General features: G+C 44.0%; 1 protein-coding gene across 25 annotated transcripts in view; it reads left to right on the top strand.

The window, feature by feature from the left end:
- The window catches only part of PAK3 (p21 (RAC1) activated kinase 3), a 246,667-nt gene that overhangs the window by 219,081 nt on the left and 7,015 nt on the right, over positions 1-20,571 (top strand). For 22 of the 25 annotated variants that reach the window (XM_034648882.1, XM_034648870.1, XM_034648871.1 and 19 more), the window contains 5 exons: positions 347-464; positions 1,907-2,006; positions 2,515-2,711; positions 17,460-17,597; positions 18,117-18,207. In XM_034648882.1, coding sequence (XP_034504773.1) covers positions 347-464; positions 1,907-2,006; positions 2,515-2,711; positions 17,460-17,597; positions 18,117-18,207 — 644 coding nt within the window. Of the gene's footprint in view, positions 1-346; positions 465-1,906; positions 2,007-2,514; positions 2,712-17,459; positions 17,598-17,929; positions 18,058-18,116; positions 18,208-20,571 lie in introns of all 25 variants that reach the window. The other 3 variants (XM_034648867.1, XM_034648869.1, XM_034648866.1) reach the window with 2 other exon arrangements.

Below are 20,571 nucleotides of genomic sequence, written 5' to 3' on the forward strand. Positions count from 1 at the left end.
CGTCAACACGGTGGCTCGAGTTATCCAAAATGGCTAGTCACTGACCCTGTTCATTGAAAGTAGCTTTTCCAATGGAATGACTGCCTGGAGTCAGCGACCAGAGACCTCCTTGTTCTCTTCCTTCCTCCATGGTGCACAGTTAGATATGATGATCCTTTGGTTTTCATGCGTATTCTCTTCTATTGCTAAGGAAATTTCCTATTATCACTGTCATTGATGTTTTTCTCCTATTGTAGAATATGGCCAAATGCAGACACCAACTGCAAACTACCTTCTTAATGGGAATATAGACGAGTCCCCACTTCCTTAGGCATTGAGTCAAAGTCTTTTTCTTCTCTTCTCGTAGCTACTTAGTGGGTGACGAACTATGGGTAGTCATGGAATACTTGGCAGGTGGCTCTCTGACTGATGTGGTCACAGAAACCTGTATGGATGAAGGCCAGATAGCAGCTGTCTGCAGAGAGGTAAGAAAATAGAGCGTTTCTGGCAGATGAGAACACCAAAACTGGCAGTTCTTTATTTCCAGTTATCCAGAATGCGTGTAACACCAAAGTAACAATAACACATCTCTTCTATGAAAAAAATAATAGGAGAGCCTAACTTCAATTCAAGCCCTTTCCTAATAGCACTTTCCTTCCCCTCCCTTCCCAGCCTGTTGTTTATTTTAGTTCCTTTGCTCTGGGTCTTTGGGTTCTATTATGTCATTCACCAGGTGCTGCATCTAAGCCTGTGTGTTGTAGTCTCAGCAAACCTGGGAAACAGTGATGGTGGCATGGAAGTTCTTCCTGATTTGGGGGGATTTTTACAGGATAATCATTCTGTCCTGCATGTGCAACAGAAGCCTTGTAAAATACAAACCATTATAATTCCATCATTTTCGAGAAGGCAATTTAAGCGAGCTCCTCCCTCAGCCCAGACAGTAGTAGCTTTCCCAGTACAATCTGGACGTCCCCCAAAGCCTTCCAGTGGGTCTGAGTGTCTGCCTCTCATCCCATAACAGTGTCATATCCCTAGTTTCATGCAGAACTGAGGGCATTTTATTATATTTTTCTCAGTACTTAAAAACACACTCCTCTTTGGAATCTCATCTTGGGCATGACCATCTACCCCATTCGTTGTAGTGAGGTTGTCTGTAGACACAAGTAGGAACTCTGACCCACTGAAACTTGAAAACCAGTGACAGTAAGACAAAACCAAAAAATTGCTGCTAGTCTTTGTTTTTTTATTTTAAATTGTTCCCTGAAATTTCCTCATGCCTTGCTCTCCTCTTGTCCCCATTTCCTCCTGCCCAAGCATGTAGACGTATCCACCAAATGTAGGTATTTTCTATTCATGCAATGAATCAAACTTCTAATATATAGGAGAACATTCCACCCTGAGCCTGTGGTTTCCATGTTGCACGATACAGAGCCATTTCCCAACAAGTGACTATAGCTCCTTCATAGCCTAGAAGTGGTTCCCAACCATGGCTGTCCATCAGAGGTAGCTGGGGGCACTCGTTTTCAATGCAGATTCCTGGGTCCCCCTTCAGTCTTCCCAAATCCAATATCCTGGAGGCAGAAACTTACTGTGCCTGTGTAGGACCAAGCCGAATGCACACCCTCCAGATGACCAGGTCAAAGTATGATTGCTAATTGGTTATTCTGGTTGTCTTAAGGATTTAGCACCATTTATCACACCCCCATTCTTTGTGTCCTACTCTGACTTGGGAGCTTCTATAGTGAATAATGCTAAGCTATAGCATTGATGTAAATGGTAACATCGTTTCAAAATGATAAGACAACAGTGATCTATTTCACTTGACAATATAAAATTATACCTTTGCCCCACATTTATCTAGAAACGAAACTTCCATGGTTTTAAATTCTTTGTGATATAATTGGAACTTGTTTTTCTGATTCAATAGTGCCTCCAAGCTCTGGATTTTTTGCACTCAAACCAAGTGATCCATAGAGACATAAAGAGTGACAATATTCTTCTTGGGATGGATGGCTCTGTTAAATTGAGTAGGTATTTTGGTTTGGATGGTGTTTGAAAGAGTATCGGGTGATTTCTGCTCTTTTCCTGTCTGTCTTGAGAAGAAAGTGGCTATTGACAGTGTTTGGTTTGAAAGCATTTAGAGCCCCGTTTGAAGTAAAGGATTTTTTTTCGAATGCTGTGTTCCTGTAGATCACGGACAGATTCTGGGCGTTTAACATTTCAGAATTCCTAGGGACTTCCACCTGCTGATGACAAATCCCTAACTAGAAAACTGAAAGATCCTGTAAGTTGGAGGGGACAGTACTGGGGAGGGAACCAGATTGAGGACTAGTAAAAATGACATCACATTAATCAGTTATCTCAGACCCTTTTAAAATTGGGGCCACCGGTGGGGTCAGGTAATAATGGATAGGAGCTGCAGAGTTGTGGAAGGTCCATGTGGGACGGAGGAAGGGACGGCCATATGTGAAAGTGACTTATTGTGAAAAAAAATAAGAAATCGAATTGATTGTAACTGACTTTTCTTCCCTGCAGCTGATTTTGGGTTCTGCGCCCAGATCACCCCTGAGCAAAGTAAACGAAGCACTATGGTGGGAACTCCCTACTGGATGGCGCCTGAGGTTGTAACTCGAAAAGCCTATGGTCCGAAAGTTGATATCTGGTCTCTGGGGATTATGGCGATCGAAATGGTGGAAGGTGAACCACCTTACCTTAATGAAAATCCACTCAGGGTAAGTCAGGAGTAGACTCAAGTACGTCCTGCCTGGGAACGGGGCCAAGTGTCATTTCTCGTTTCTACCGAAAGGGGCCAGAACGGGTTCTTTCCTGGGACGGGTGACATAGAAGCTCCAAGTTCTGATTCTCAAAATCACTATGAATTATTCTCAATATCTTCTACAGTGTCCCAGCAGTTTTCCAAGTGCTTGGAGATGAGTATTTCTAATGGCAGGGGTTTTTAAAATTCTTTAGTACAGTTTTCTGCTGTTAAAAAAAAATAGCTTTTTTTTTTTAAAAGCCAGATGTGGGAAGAAAAGTATTTTTCTCGCATACCACGGTTAAATGATCTATCTAGGAAACACTTGCTTTATAATTACTTTAACAAAGTGAATAAATGCATTTCCAGAACACCTATAATTTTTCAATTAGATTTTGTCTCATTGTCAGTAATGATTTATTGAGCAACAGCGGCTCAGTGGGCATTGAACGGAACACGAGATAGAGAGCCAGCCTTGTGGAATCACAAACTTAATTAGACTGTCTAGTAGAAAATGAATGGAAATAGTTTGCGTTGGGTAACTCAGTTTGCTCCTGCAAAAATAGAGGTTTGATCTTTACGTGGTCTGGTGGCCTCTGCCAAGAGAGAAGCTCCATTTCGGAGCCTAGCCCCACCATCTTCATTCAGAGACGAGCCACAGATCAGGAGAATAAAAGGCAAAGGAGTATGGAAGAAATGCTCCTTCAGCACAGGAGGGAGCCAGTAGCTCTTTTGTTGTGCATCACCTAAGGGCCAGCCAGAAGCTTTGTTGTATATTTAAAGGGCATCCCGCTTCCAAAAGGAAATATGCACAGATTCAAATTCTACTCTCAGAACACATGCAGCGTGCCAGTGCCGACGGCACCTCGCATGCTGTTTGCATCATTACACTGAGTCTAAAATTGAATTTTACCTTTAGTATAAAAAGAATCGTCCTTGGTAAACGGTTAAGTCTTTACACGGTCAGCTCATAAAATCCATATTCACGCCAAATATATGTGGCTTTCTGTATATGTCAAGCAACCTACTCATTGTCTAGCTGTTTTCGCAGCTGAACATTTTGTAATTGGGAGCTGCAGCCGCCATGTATGGAGCAGGGGACAGTGTCCTCTTCGCCCCCGCCTAAGTCCTCTCTGGCACTTGGCCTCTTGTCCTAGTCCCTGTGCTGATTAGGAAACAACAGATAGGAGTGAATGCCCTAATGAATGCTACGCGCTATTGCTCTGGTCTCATGAAACAATCTGGAAGTGAGATGTGCACATTGATTAGCTGCCTGCAGGGCTGAGTGGAAAAGAAGGGGCATTTTCCCACCGTTTGTGGGTCAGCCCTCCATGAATTTAATCAAGCCCACCCCTGACCTATGGACCAAACGCATCAGGATAATTACTGGGGCTTATCCTTATTGTTTAACCACCTTTGCCCATTAAGAAATAGCAGTGAAAGAACACATCAGGCCTCTTGTTTCCATGGATTTCCTCCTCCAAGTCTTCGGAGTTTGGAGGCACTAAACGGATTACCGCTATTTTGCTTTCTGCCTTCTAATGAGTAATTTACAACCTGCAAAATTTAAGGATTAAATAAATGGCGCTGTAAAGCAACTGGTCTAAGTAATGCATTTATTACCTTCTTCAGTTCCCCAATTACAATTGATCGCTCTTCAGCTGGGCTGTTAATTGTTAGAAAAAAGGAAACAAGTTTTAATCTTTATAAGCATCTTCTAGCCTAGGATTAGAACTCATAATGAACAGCTTGTCTCTTAGAATCCACAGCCTTGTAGCTAAACAAGTACTTGCAGATTAACAAACCACCAGGTTCAGGAAGCCTACATTAAGGCTGTAACAAAAAGACCTGTCAGAAAGACCACCCTGTTGAATTCCACTGATAAGGATTCAGTCTAACTTTGCTCATAACTCTCCGAGCGTGATCAACCTCCAATGACTCAATCAATCAACAAGTCCGTATCGAGCCAGCCCTCTCCCTCTCTGCTAGGCGCCGCAAGCACTTTCTCAGTTTTGATTTCAGATGTGTTGCCCTCGTGTTGGCTTAAAGAAAACACAGCATCTTGGGCCATAGGCCCTTATCTGGGTTTTGAACAATGCAGTTACCGAAACCGTAGAGGGGTTGGAGAGAAAAAGATCTAACAGGAGCCTGTGAGGAGACTCTTTGCTTGGACCCTGGTGACCAGGCTCCGCGTGGGGGATTGGAAAATTGCAGAGCCTCAGGAGAGGCATAAAAGAGAGGTAGGTTAGTCCTTCTTTCTCTGAAATCTTTCCAGTACTACCATCCACCCACCCCTTTGGCCTTCGAGGAGGAATCAAGGAGTTAAGTGGAAGGAAGACAGCGTGGTGGAATAGAGGGTAGCACGTTGTTGTGAAAAAAATCGGTCCCTGTATTCAGGGATCTGGCCGTGTCCCGTCTCCACAACCTACAAGCTCTGTAGTGACTTTCCGTGAGTCACTTAAAACCTTTATAAACGTGTTTCCTTTGTATAAAATGAGGATCCCTGTCTTGCAGAGTTAGTGTGAAAACCAAATAAAATAATGTATGTAAGTCACCTAGCACAGTGTCTAGCTTATTGTGGGAAATACGTATGTATGTATTATGTGCGTGTGTCTGAGGTGTGTGTGTGTGTGTGTATAGAGAGAGAGACATTACATGAATAGAAAGGTGAGAAAGGAAAAAGAAAGGATCCGTACAGTGCTTTTTACACATTCTTAAAGGGAGAATGGATCCCCCACTTCTGCAAAAACTTCCCCTTCCCACTGGCTGCACTCTGATCCCTGCAAAGAGTAGAGGGCCTGCAGAGTCCAGTAAAATTACAGTGAGCAGGTAACACTGAACAGGACAGGTTAAAGGGCTATACCTTTGAAGGCTTTTTGCATTTCGTTGTGGTTTTTGCATGTGTCTTTATTGTATCTTTTGCAACCGAGCAAGCCCTTTGTGAATGTTGCCAGTTAACATATCATTGATGCAAGGAATTAGCTACTTTCCCCCCCTAGTTATAAAGTGGTTGGGATTTTTTTTAATGTAAATGGCTCTATGCTAATTGACCTAATTTGCTCATAAAATTGCCTTTTAAAGGTCATAGAGTTATTAACTGTACTGATGTTATGAGGTTCGTACCCTTCCAGAGACAGAGAGGAGACAAGCTTCTTACCGTCCCCCACTGCCTGAAGTCTTTGCACTCAACATAATTGGCCTTGAACATGTTGTTCTGTGACCCATGGACATTTTTAGTGCAGTCTCCAGTAATGAAGTGCCTTTGTTCTTTCTGTTTGCCAAAGTGACCGGGGTTAAAATCAAACGTCCCCTGTGGATATGCAAATCAGTGTTAGCGTTCTGCTCATCTCCCCAACTTTTTTGTTAATTGGAGATATGTTCTCTAAAACCTGTGATTATAATGACCCGATTCTAAATAAAGAGGGACAGTCATTTCCATAAAACAAATCTTTGGCTTGTTTTTCTCAGCACCAAAAAGTGCCTCTTTATGAACTTTGCCTTCGCAGGTAGTTGGGCTGTTCTTGTCAATGGCTTTTGATGGAATGTGACATTTGTGAAATGTCTCAGGGACATCAGTTGAAGTCCCTACTGCACTGTGGGTGGATCCCTTTTTTTTTGGTGTGGACTTTTCCAAACCTTTATCCTACTTGAAATGAACTTTCAGTGTTGTCTCTTGGCCCCTTCCTTTAAACATCTATGGAACGGTAGCAAACGTTGGCTATTTGGAAGACAGTTCTTGGTATTAGTAAGAGACATCTGCATGCTCCAGACAGTAGTACAGTATGTGAGCCACTGCTCCTGTACCAGTGGATCTGCTCCTGGCTTGTGCGCTGGAGTCACCCACGGAACTTTAACAACCAACGGTGTCAGGTTCCCACACCAAGGACTAAACGAGAAACAAAGGTCTGTGGCAAGCCCGTCCTAGAACCTGTCTAAACTGGAAAACAGTTCTTCATCAGCCCTCTTTGAGCATGGTTGTTCGACCAAAAAAGAGCACACTCTTATTCTGTCCACATTTCTCCATTTCATCTAATATATATATATATATCACTCTGTCAAAGCCGTGTTGAAATCCTGGTGCACTCTATGGCATTTTCTGGCTTACCAGTCCAGGAACACTATCAAAAAAGAAATGGCATTAGCTCAGCAGGTACATTCATGATAACGCCATTTCTTTTTCAATTTTACTTCTAAAGAATGGAGTTTATCGTGACAATGTGCTAGTGCTGTGTACACACAGCCCATATCAGTGGTAATAAAGCTATCAGTCTGACTACTCGTGACTAGGAGTGCACCACCTGTACGGCCAGAGAGAAGGGAGGGCAGGAATCTAAAATCAGCCCTGTGGTCTACACTGCAAGTCTCCGTATTCTCCCTTTCCGCACACTGAAAGCACTACGCAAGTGTTGGTTATTTTTTTACTATAGATCTAAGGAAATTCTGGTTAGATGTCTAGAGAAGTCAGTTAAGCAGAAGGGAATCTCTAGCAACTAAAAAACAGCAACTAAGGGCCAAAGTGCTTCTAACTCCTCCAGCCACTGGAACCTGTGTTGTGGATTGGAATGTCTGGGTTTGATGGCGCGTGCTCATTTGGAATTAAAGTCAGACATAAACTTCCTGAGCGCCAGAGAAGCAAGCATACTTTGCTAGCACTCAGTCAATATTGTTTTGAATGTATTTCAGGAAGAGCTGGGAGCATTCCCTTCTTTTTCCGTAAAGCACTATGGAACAGCAAGGTTTACTGATGGTTTGTTGACACTCCTCCTTCTGCAACGAAAATAATTACAGAACAGTAACAGGGTTTCTTTTTAATCAGAAAAAAAAATATTGCCTGTCAAAGGATAGACAGCTCTTAAGAATCATTGGTCGTCAGGAATTTAGCATAGGAAAATGGGACCTAGCCATAGGAAAGCTGCAAGTCTCATTTAGATTGTGATTCAGAAGCAGGCAGCTCAAACTGGTGAGTTACGACCCAGAAGACAGCCAAAGAAGAAATTGATTCCACAGCAAGCGAAAACCTGAGACTCTGACCAGGCAAAGAGGAGGGAAAGAAAGATTAAAAGCGTGGTGACCAGGGCCCTACTGTTGGCCAAAACTGATACGCCTTGATCCTAATATCATCTTATCATTCCTCAGTATCCTTAAAGCATGGCTTGGGAATAAGCCAAGGATGCACATGCCTATTGCCCTAATAGGTACCAGACCTAGAACAAAGTAGTCAGGTCCCTTGAAATCAAAGTCCCTTCTAAATAGATCACGGAGTGTGACGATGAACGTCCGCCTAGTGAAACGCCCACTGGCATGCTTGATCCTATGGCCTTTTAAGTCTGTGTTTTTGCCAAGCAAAAATGACTTCCCCAAGAAAATCCGGATTTTCTTCATAACTAAAGATCATTTCTGACTTTTGTCATCATTTGGAACTATACCTTTTCCAACCTGGTTGCAGCATCATTTTAGAAGACCCTTTGCATTCTGATGAAAGGATACTCTGAGGTGTCTTACCTGAGCCTCTCAGCAGAGAAACTTTAACTTGACAAAGCCAGTCTGACCTGTCAGCTGGGAGAGGCAAAGTGCTAATGTCATCCCAAGAACCAGGATGATCTTTTTGCTGCTGCTTGCTCTTCCTCCCTTCCTCCCTTCCTCCCACCCTTTTCTTCCAACTCCTCTTCTTCTTCTTGCTCCTCCTGCCCTTCTCCTTCTCCTTCCATGAAGAATTGCAAATTCATCATCGCTTTTCATCCAGGAGTGGCCTGTAAACGTGAGGATGAGACAAAGAGCTTTCTGTTGTCTCTAGCAGCTGTACGCATTATGTGACTCAAAGAGCGAATCCTATTCCCAGGTCTGCCCGTCAGGAACTCCATGACCTTGCATAGGTTACTTCTTGTGGGGCCTCCGTTTCCTTAGCCCTTCACACAAGTGGAAGTTGATGAGATTATTGGTCGCCAGTGGATTTCACAAGGGCCTAGAGTTCTCTGGAGCTCCTTGGGCTTAAAGGGCCCAAGGGGGAGGTCATGTGGCTCTTGATTTCACCCGAACAAGTCTTGTTTAATTTGTTTTCTGTATTGGGCTTCCATGTGAGTGTTACTTAAATAAAAGGAGAAACTCATGGGTCTCTTGCTCCGTGTTCTTAGACTGTAGATAGGCTCCAGCCTTCCTTGACTGCCAGAAGAGCCATGGTTTGAGTGGGTGTTCTCTTTAGGAGTGCTTTCAGGGAAGTGATCTCCAGGAAGCAGCTCAGAGATGTCTCTCTCATCACCTCCTGACTAAATCTATGTCCCATAAAGAAGGAAGAGCCCCCTTTTCCTAGCAAGCGAAGACACTTGATCACTATGGGAATGAAACCTGCTGCAGAGGGGACTGGGCTGCCCCACTCTGACAGGACTCTTGGGGAGAAACCTGGAAAAATCACCATGGTGATAGAAATGCTACTGGGATCCATGATCTACACCACACTCTGGGGTGTGAAGGGTAGAATCAATCCTGTGTTATCGGGTGCAGAGCTGTTCAGCTAACGAACTGCTTGTAAATCAGCAGTTGAAACCCGTTTATGTGAGCAATCTAATGTGTGGTTCACAAATCATGCCACAGTCGGGCCATTTTGATCCTAGTCCGGTCATTTGGAAAAGCCCCAAAGAATTGGGATGCTGTTCGCTACCTGCTCTCATATTATGAAATGAGATATGAGCAAATGTGTAGCGTTCACTGGTACCTTAGAACCAGAAATTCGATGTGGGTTGAAGAGAAAATGGGAGGTGAAGAAGTTGGTATATCAAAACTGTAAGCAATATTTTGAGAAAGTTTATGTGGAAAGACCAGAGAAATGGAGCAGTAGCATGGATCAGGTGCCCTTGGCCTCCCCAATTCTTTAGCCTTTGTCTTCATTTCCCTTCCTCAGTGTCCCACCAGCCACCCTCTCTCGCCATTGTTGTTTGGCCCCTGTTCTTGCCCTGTGTTCATCTGCTCCTTCTGCTTCTAGCAGCTTTTCTCCTCCACCTCCAGCTCCATTTTGTTTCACTTCTTGTCTGTGTCTATGCCTCCCCCCATCCCCACTTCCAGATCCCCTGCAGTTTTTAACCTTGGGTTGCTGCTTGGGCTGCCCAGGGTTTCGTTCTGAGCACACATCGCCTGCTCTGTGTTTCTTTACGAGCACTATTAATCCTGAGAGATTAGAATGAGCACACCCATTGTCAGAGTCATCTGGTCCTTATTTTCCGGCCATGGCTGGACCTTGATGCTTGAAGGGAGTGCTCTAAAGCTAGGAAAACACCTAATCAGTCAGTGGTACCTAATTGCTTTTTGCCATCAACCTGTAAGGGGATAGATCCATAATAGGTTCATTTTAAATGACTTTTTAAGGATTAAACAACAAGCACCCCCACCACCACCACTCCACCATGTTTTGGTGACAGATGAGAACTACTATGCAAGACAAGTAGGCAACAAAATTACACCATGTTGCTTATTCAGTTATCACACTGGACTGTTGGGATAAATAAGTCAATGTATGCAAGAAAACATGAGTTATAATATAGTCACTTCTTTTTGCACATTTGGCCCCATTCACTTTCTTCTTAGAAAAGAAAGAAAAAGAAGAAAGAAAGAAAAGAAAGAAAGAAAGGAAAGGAAAGGAAGGAAGGAAGGAAGGAAGGAAGGAAGGAAGGAAGGAAGGAAGGAAAGGGAAAGGAAAGAGGGAAAGAAAGGAATGGGAAGGGAAGGAAAAGAAAAAAAGAAAAAGAAAGAAATGTCAGGGCCTTTCATGAAATCCATAAACACATCAGAGGCTGCAGTGTGCTCTGGCCTTTGACCTCTGAAATCCCAGGTCATGAGTAAACTAAGCCATAAGGTGTCAAGTCACTTGTTGCCAAATCACTCTCGTAAAACACTCAAAGGTAGTTGGAAATTCTAAAATGAGAAAGGAACCAGGACAACAGGAGATGACAGGCTCAACCAACCAGAATACCAGCTGCTTATAAACTCTCAACATAGATATAGACCCTGGGGAATATAGTGTGAAACCCTCTAACTAGGGACCTGCCCTTGTTCCCCATTTCCAAACAAGTGGGGAACGATTTACCTCAAGAGAATCCATTTCCTCTGTAGAGATAGAGGTGAGTTTCTGGTTGTGCCTCATTTTTTGAAGAGCCCTTGTCTGCCTCTGCTAGGATAATTCATTCCTCAGAGGCTGGGAACAGTGTGAGACGGCATTCGTAGCTGTCAAGAGCATAGACTCTGGACTCACATTCCCTGGATTCAAATATTGACTCCCTCATTGCTAGTTGTGTGCTACTGGACAAATTATATTAATCCCACAGCCCTCAGTTCCTTCATCTGTCCATTGGGGGTCATAACCGAGTCTACCTCAGGGGGTGGTTGTGTGGATTAAGTCACCTGACAGGAATCACTGAATAAATGTTAGCTATTAAAGCTTTCCATGGGCATGGTGTTTATAGAGATACAGAGACACAGATGAATAGCCCCCTCTTGGTCTTATAGTTCGGTTAGATTGTTTTGTTAAATTTTTGTTGGCTAGGCTGGGAGCCTGTTCACCATGTATAACATAATTTCCATGGGAAAATGTGTTTTGGGTCCCAGATAGTCAACTTAGAAAGAAATGTTTGTGCCACACCCTATCGTCTTTGTAAATTGAGTCTTTATATCGGTGCCGGAGCCTCTCATGGTTACTAACACATTGCCATATTAAGTCCTCTGGCTTGTTTTCTAGCATCTTAATCCAAACTTTATAAAGTGTTATAATGAACTTAGGTCACAAACTGAAGCTTTTTAATTAAATGGTTAGCCCTGTTGCAAAACTGCCTTAATGAAAATTTATTGGGCACATATGGATTGTTTGGGGGCTTCTTGGAGAGATGTGGTAAGTTCTAAGATGACTGCATTGATCTTTTTTAACTGAGGAAATTCCCAATGAGGTCAATTGAATTATTCCTTCAACTGGGTAGAGAAGTTTTCTCTGAGGACTTAGGTAAATTTTAGTTGCACGTCAGGGTCAGTGAAAACTGTGATGTTTGGGTGTGATTGCCAAGAGATTTAGAGTTATTATTAAGAATTCCAGAACATCAGGGATGCCTGGGTGGCTCAGTCGGTTGAGCGTCTGACTCTTGGTTTCAACTCAGGTCATGATCTCAGTGTCGTGAGTTCAAGCCCCGCACTGGGCTCCACGCTCAGCGGGAGTCTCCTGGAGATTCTCTCTCCCTCTGCCCCTCCTGCTCTTGTGTGCGCTCTCTCTTTCTCAAATAAATAAATAAATAAAATCTAAAAAAAATAATTCAAGAACATCAGAAACTTAGAGGTAATGTGTATGTCGCCGTGAAGAAAGCCACCATTTTTGGCCCCAAGGTGGACTTTCTAACATTATAAACAAGGTCAGTAGGTCACAGGGCCTGCATTGCCTCACTGGGGGAATCAAACAGACATTGTTCAATGATGTAGCAAAAGATTAATCAAGCGCAGCTTCTCTGTGCAAGATCGGTCAGAGGAGACTCCATTTCTAAACTAGGTTTCAAGTTCCAGAGACCATCATTCTCACCCCTTTCTCTCTGGGTTTGCACCCCCCAGCAGATTACCATGTTGTGGCCATCTTTTTCCGGTTTTCCCTCCCTTTGATGCCATCCCCTTCCATACTCTGCTTCTGGAGCTCTTTTCCTTCTGCCACACCGAGGGGCGGGTCGTCAGAAGTTACCACGTGCCAAGCCTGTGCCACTCAGAAAAGGTGCTTTGCTCATTCTCTGTGTATCTTCTTTTTTTTTCCCTGTGTATCTTATATATTTAATAGTTCCCTTTAGGTTCTGAGCTGTAATACTTTGTGTATCCAAGTCTGTGATAGTCCTAGCTCAGTGAAATTGATTCAAACATTTTGGCTCTCATTTCATTCAGCAACAAAAACATTCACTGGGCACCCGTTTGGGGCCAGCGGCCATAAAATCCAGAGATGCCCATAACACAATTCCTACCTTCACGGTCCAGGAAGGCAGGCCTGGAAACACGCAACTGGTGTTCACAGTACAATGTGAAAATGGATGTCTGAACAAACAGCTATGGCGACTCAAAGGAGGGAACGGCTAACTCGATCTGCAGGGTAACCCACTCTCCCGGTTTGCTTGGCTTCACTACTAAAGCCCGGAAGAGTCCCCGGAAAACCAAGGTGGTTGGTCACCCTCTGTGTCTGGGAGAGATGGAGAAGCCTTTAGAGAGGAAATGCCATGTGAACTAGAGCTTAAAAGGCAAGCAGAAGTTCACCAGGCATTTCAGGGAATGGAGCCAGCATGGTAGGCAGATTTAATAGAGTGAAACTGGCTTGCGTGGTATGTGAGCTTGGGCCCATGTGTGTACCTAGGTGGGGGCTGGGAAGAAGGGCGCACACTGAGGACGACAAAGGTGGCAAGGGACCCAATCGTGGAGGACCATGCATTCCACGCCCAGGGATCTTAACTGTGTCCTGTAGACGACTGGTTTTCAGACGACTGTAGCGAGCCCTCGGTTCAAATGAAACCTTACTTGGAAGTATAAAGAAATAGAGAAAAAAAAAAGTTGTCTCTGATTGAAACAGATATGTGTGGGCTCAGGGTCCCAGAGTCTTTACAGTGTATCTCTCTGTCCCGCCTCTTCCTTCTCAGCTGCCCTCGAGGGGAATTTTGGGGGAGTCCAGTTGGAAAACCACATGCGTGGATCGGGGGTGGGGGAAGCCAACAAAGAGCTCTTCTAACAGCCAGCTCATTTTCTTTGAGTTTTACCTAACAGATAAAACCCAAATGTGATCCCTCATGCCTCGATCTCTTTTCCTCAATCTTTCCTCATGTACGACTTGACTTTGTTAGTAAAAAGCCTTTTTGCCGTGACTGTTGTATTGGCTGCAGCTGTATTTGTCTCCCATTAGCAGGGCAGCGGGTAGCAATTTTCTTTTTACAAAAATAGTACCCAGCTTACACACAGGACGGATTCCAAAAGTTCATTTTTAAGTTAATCATTTGGAACCCAGAGTGCATTTTCCCATAGAAGCAGCATTATGCGTGATGAGTAAGTTCCCAGGCCGTTCCACAAAGGCAAGTTTAGCCCCTAATATAACTGAAAGTGTGGATTTTTTTGCAATGGAAATTAGTTGGAAATAATACTGTTGCAATTAAATGAAAACAATAGCTGGAAAAAAATCGTCTGGGTTTTTGTTTCCCTCAAGGAGTAGTACTTGATGAAAAGCAGGTTTAATCCTCAGAAGACAAAGAGACATAGACGAGGAGTTCTGTGTAAGTTTGGCTGGCACAGTTCCTTACATTTATTTTGCAAATAATGTTTTGGAGGGTTTTTTTTTTTTAAATAAAAGCTGTCGTGTCCGTTGTAGAAAACTTGGAAAATCGAAAAATATGTTTGAAAACTGAAGCCATAAGTGATCCTTCCACTCAGAGAGAACCTCTGTGACCATATCAGTGTGTTTTCCTTTCACCCTTTTCCTGAGTACTTGTATTTTTTAATCGAGCCGGCAGTATTAACAGAACTACTGTTTGATGTTTTACAAAGTTCTTAGGAATGATCTAGTGTTGAGTACAAGGCAGTCTTGCATTTGACACCTAGATTGGGGGGGCGAGGGTGTGTAAGCAAATCGGCACCAATCAACTGGGACGGGGTCCTCTTGTTAGGCTACCAACCGAGACCGCCCCCCCCCAGCAGACACCAGAGTCATTTTTTTTGGTAGAAATTCGGAAGAGGACATCCGTTCTCTGTGAAGTGCTGTAGAGGTTCATGGCACTGGCTCCTTAGGCTGATTCCCCTTCAGATTCCAGAGTTTTCTGCTCCCTTGCTCCCGTGTACACCAGCCCTCCTCAGGCTGCACAACTATGATGAAGGTCATTTGTAAATTCCTAAATGGATTGGAAAGAGGGGCATGCATTTCCTGAGGTAATGACGCGTGAACTAAAGAGAGGTGAGGAGGATTATGCGTACTCATGAGGAATGAGAGTCCGTGGAGGAGAATGTATTGAGCCACCATGGTGAAAGGAAGGTAGGGAAATGAAAGCACGTAAGCATGCAGGCAGACCCAGGGAGCGTGGAAAAGGAGAAAAGAGGTTGTGTGTGTGTGTGTGTGTGTGTGTGTGTGTGCATGCGCATGCGCACGTGTGCTTAGGACCGGGTATGGCTACAGAGCAGGAAAAAAAAAAAAAAAAGCAAAGCACAGTGAGCGTGGCGGAATTATAGCCAGTGGATCCATAAGACAGTTTTAGGAGGAGGCAGCAAATGTAATATGCTCGGTAAGCAATTTTCTTTTAATAAGGGAACAGAGCCGGTTTGTGAGGACAGGTGCTTCGAGCGCTAATCGTCCAAGAACTAAAACACCCTGTTAGAACTTAATGTAATATATCTGCTGTAATCGTGCACCATTTGACTTCAGCCTGACTGATGATTTCCTAAAAGCAGTTTATAAATGCATTCCTTTTTCATACTGGCTCTTTTTTTTTGTCAGGGCTAGATGTACAACTGACTTGTATTTTGACATGGAAGTCCCAGTAGCTGCCCCGCGCATTTGCTGTGCGTCAGCGAAGGAACTGAAAATCAGAAAGGAGTGAGGGTTAGGGGGAAAGAAGGTGTTGGTTTGGAGGGGGCTGTATTTACATGTGGGTTTTTTTTTTAATGTACTGGGGGAAAAAACCAGAAAGTTTCCTCATACTGTATAGAGACATATGACATTGGAATTCTCAGCCATCACCACATTAGAGAATCTTACTCTGGGATTCTGTGGCTCTCGTGCCTGGTGAGCTTACAATGCAGAGATTCTGGGTTAAGTGGGCCCCAAGTCCTGGGCTAGTGGTTCTCAGTGTTGGCTGTACATTGGAATCTCCTGGAGAGCTTAAAAATCAACGACACCTGCCTTCCACCTCCAAAGATTTTCACTTCATTGGTTTGGGGGGCGGTGAGAACGGGGCACGTGGATCTTTTAAATCTCCCCAGGTGATTCCTATGTGCAAGCAAGTCTGAGAACCTCTAGTTTCGCCCATTGCTTTAATTACCCAGGTGGTTTAAACTGGTTCTCAAAGTGTGGTCCTGGAACCAGCGCCTTCAGCATTAACAGGGAGCTTGTTTGAATGCAAATTCTTTGGGCCCCTCTTTGGATTTACTGACTCAGAAACTCTAGGGGTGACATAGGAATCTGTTTTAACAAGCCTTCTAGATGATTTTAACAAGCCTTCTAGATGATTCTGATGCATGCTAGAGGTTGACAGCCACTGACTGAAACAGCCCTTCCTAACCCTTCCTGAAGTACACCTGTGGAAGTTTCTAGGCAGGAGGAGAGATGATCCTACCAGCTGATGAAAACTGGTCAAGGAAAGAAATTTGATAGAAATACTTATAATAATAATAGTAGGAGCCATGGTGGGAAAAAGGGAAAGGGGTTGGCGTAGGGGGCATAATAATTGGCTACAAAGCCCAAGCAAGTTCAGGAGGGAGCATGGCTTCATAACAGTTAAGGCGTTGGTCACCTAGGCAGACATAACCGTGGTGGCAATATCTGTAGGGAAAACTCCTACTTATCCTTCAAAACCCTGTTCAGATGCCAACCTCCTTTGTGAAGCGTCCTCTGAGCTCTAGGGTAAATTGCTTCCTCCTTGTATTTACTAAATGCATGCTCGCTCTCTCTCCATTGGCTCTTGTCTCCTTGTACTGTAGCTACGTATGTCTCGCTCCCTCACTCAATTGTGTGATCTTCAGAAGCAGGGCATTCTCTTACTCATTTTTGGGTCTCCAGTGTCTAATGCAATACCTGATATGTAATGCCCTAGAATTGTTTGCTTAGAGGAGGCATGAGGAATGGCCACCTCGTTTTGGCTGTGATGAGCCTACGAAGGATGGGTTTACCTTTGTGAATTAACCAGGGACCTGGGTCCGGTTCTTGTCCTGGAGGCTAGGGCCCTTGATTCTGTCAGCATGCAATGAGTCTGTCCATGTCTCTCAGGGGTGGCCCTACAGAACAGAGATCTCAGGGATCCATGAGCAACTGTTTTTCCAGAAGGATACATAATCGTCAGGTTCCAAGACTCCTAATGCCAACTTGTCTCATATTTTCTCTTAGCAAGGGTAGACCTTCATGAGAAATCTACTTATAATCTATAGGGATACATCTGCCACAGGACGCGAGTACCTGATTCCTTGGGTCTCACAGGTTACTTTTCATCCAGGTCCTACCATCACCTGGTTCTTTGCGCTTCCCTAATTCTGTAATGTGCTCTTTTCATCCCTGGTCTGCTCACCGACATTCTTCAAACAAGATAAACACTTAGTAAATTACAATCACGTTTGTCACTGCGCCTTCTGGAGGTTGTACTCAGGTCAACGTGACTAGGTGTACGCATGTTCCCCAAGTCTTCAGAGTCACAGGTGCACAGGCAATTCCTAGGCTCAATTTCCTAGGTGGTTAATCACACGTTCATTATAAATGGATTTGTACCGCCTCAACTCTCAAAGGACAACCTTCTAACATTATTTCCAAGGTTCTCGGGGTGGGGCCCCTCAGTGTCACCTCAGTGGCTGCCAAGAGGAATGATTTTTAAATGTTATAGAAACTTTGAAATATATGTCAGCGTCATTCTCTAAAATGGAATTTTTAAGACCCAGAGTACAAACTGGAGACACTGCGTTTATACCGTCTGTGCCAACTCACGATCCTAATTTGTATGGGCTGAATGGATTTTTCTGTTTTTTCTTTTTTCTTTTTTTCTTCTGGTAGGCATTATATCTGATAGCCACTAATGGAACCCCAGAGCTCCAGAATCCTGAGAGACTGTCGGCCGTGTTCCGTGACTTTTTAAATCGCTGTCTTGAGATGGATGTGGACAGGCGAGGATCTGCCAAGGAGCTTTTGCAGGTGAAAATAAAATAGGACAATTACAAAGAGAGAGTGATTATATTGAGCTTTTCCATCTCAACGCATGACAGTAAGACAGCTGTGTCAAGAGATGTCTAGTTTGAGTTGGGCTGCACCCATTGGACTTTAGGCCACAGGCACATGAGTATGGGCATGCATCTAAGACGTGATTGATTGGCATGTCGCCCTTCTTCTGAGAAGTTGGCGGTTTAACCTATAAATCCCTTTTGTTCTTCCTGGAGTCTTATTTTGCAACGAGAAAGAAAACTGTGAACCTCTGGTGTTGCTGTTTTGTTCTAAACTTTACTTGTGCCCCTGGATGTTGTATGCAGGTGCTCTTGGCCGGAGGTAATTCTCTACATAACTATGCAATTATTTCCATGGCATTTGCTACTCTAATGCTTTACTGGTCAAAGCCCCTTTGCTTGTGATGCCAAATGGCAGGCACCTGCTTGCCTGGGTGAGTACCATCCAGTGGTGAGTGCCTCTGTAATCATTTGTCCTTTTCATGGCTCTCAGGGGTTCGTCTATCTGATGATCGTGAGTACCGATTGTGTGCCAAATTCTTTACACACATTATCTCGTCTAAATCTGAAAGCAACTCTACAGGGTAGGTGGGATTATCCTGCGTTACACATGTAGAAATTGAGGCTTACACAGCCATCGAGTGGCAGAACTGGGACTTGAGCTCTGGATTGTCTGACTCTCCCCCGCGCAAACACGCAAACAGATTTAGAGAAAAAACATATATTGATAAAGTAACACATAGCCCAGGATGACACACAACTCCAGTGCTGGGAACTGTTCCACGGGGACATGTATCAAGCCCTGTAACATCTAAGAACAGCGATTGCATGTGACTTTGAACACTTAATCCAGTTAAACACAAGGTGCAACATTTGGTTATCTAGTGTGTTAACCCCAGACTCAGTCTGTTCCAGGCCAAAAAGAAAGAAAGAAAATCATTGCTGTTGCTCCTGAGCCCCCTCCAGAGACAGAGAGCCACACCCAGGTCAGAAGTATCCCACCCCACCCCAAATCAGACCTGGGGTATACTGATTTCCAGGAATCAACGAGGCTACAACTTCTCTCTTCTGCTGAGAGCGTTTTACAGGCTGTCCCAGGGGCTTGAATTTCGAACCTGCAATGGCCCTTCATTGACCCTCTCTTTAAGCTGGCTTCAAATCACAGACGAAAAACCTGAACTTTGGAGTGCCTCGCTCCCACATCTCTTCACCCCTCCCACCACCCACAGACACATCCTGATACACGTTCCAAGGAGACGTGATGAGATGGGTTCTCTTAATGTAGCTATACAGTTACTTAGATCATTGAGTCAGTTACCTGGTCAGTTCCTTCCCCGACAATACTTTGATCTGAATCAGTCAGCTAAGTAATGCAAAACTATATTTTGAGTCTAAATTGAATAGTTTGTTGCCTCTTTTCATTTTACATGTTCGCAATAACCTGTGTATCACCCAAAGTCCACAGAACGCTGTTCTCCAACTCTAGCCTATCACTGCCCATTTCAGGGGCTAGAAAACAGAGGGATGTATGACATTCACCCCGCTAGAAGGCTTGAGAAAAGACACAGGTCTTGGGTATTTGTGTGCCTTTCTGTATGGCCTAAGTCAAGTCCCTGTCCATCGAATGAGCCACTTCTATGTGCAAGGCTCCCTGCAGCGGGTGATACAGACCTTAGAGGCATGATTCCTACTCTCCAGAAGTTCACAATGTCCTTGGGTATATGAAAAACACAACACAAGGTTGTTTAAAGACTCATTCAAACCCAGTGGCTATTCAAACAGTAAATGCATGGCTGATTAGAGAAATACTTCTATAGGTGATAGTGATCCAAAAGTGTCTGAAAATGGGAAAGAGTTCTGCTGAGTCTTGAAAGAGCAATTTTAACTGGTTGAGGTAAACAGGGGAAGGGATTTCAGATGGAAGGCTTATAGTGTGACCCAAGGCATGGAGGCAAGGTTGAAGGGAACAGAAAATAAAGCAGACAGCCAAAGTAAAGAGGTCCAGTCAGGAGGCTGTAAGAGATAGGGCCATAGAGGGCTTTGAACACCAGGCTATAGAACTGGGGGGCTGTAGCCAGTGGGGAAACCCTGTACATGTCTGAGGGACACCTGAGAACAGCTTTGTTTAGGAAGGTGAATCTAGTGGAATACAACAAGAATTAGCAACAGAACAAAATGGCGGCAGGAAGATCAAGGGAGACTTATGGGTATAGTCGAGGGTTCTGTTGATTAGGCCTGAACTAGGGAAGGCAAGAGATAACGGTGGAAATCATCAAGAAGAAGGGACTGGGTAGGTGATTACATGTAGAACATAAGGGAGAAGAAGACAGAAGTGACATCCGAATATCAAACCAATGGCAAAATGCATTTATGCAAAAGAAGAAATGGTGGAGGATAATACCAGGCTAACATTTCTTGGCCTCTGTGTAGCTTACAAGGATCTGTCACTTACTTACTCATCTAACTATCGTAATGAGCAGAGGAGAGACTTGAACGTAGGGACGCAGATTCCAAAGCCTCTGTAGCTTACATCAGACAAAAGAATAACATACCTCTTTAAATGTTCAATTCAAGGGGACAAGAGAACACTTGGAAGGAAATACCCAGCAGGCAATTGGAGAAATAGGACCAGACTTCAGGAAAGGGATCCGTTCACACCATATTGATGCGGGAGTCATCCCCATAAAGCTGATGAGAGGTCAAACCATGAAAGAAAGTGAGCTCTCAGAGGAATTAAGTTAGAAAAAGAACAGGATGACTGAGTTCTGGGAGGTGGGAGGAGGAAGGGAAAGCAGGGAAGAAGATGGAAGGGCAGGAGTCCGTGAGTGCGCACAGGAAAGAGAACCAAGACTGTAGAATATCACAGGCCCACAATGAGGAAAACATTTCAAAAAAGGAAGGGATATTCATTTGTATTACATACTGCAGAGGGGCTAAAAGAGAAATTG

This window comes from Ailuropoda melanoleuca, chromosome X, assembly GCF_002007445.2.
Source record: "Ailuropoda melanoleuca isolate Jingjing chromosome X, ASM200744v2, whole genome shotgun sequence".
Taxonomy (NCBI): Eukaryota; Metazoa; Chordata; class Mammalia; order Carnivora; family Ursidae; genus Ailuropoda; species Ailuropoda melanoleuca.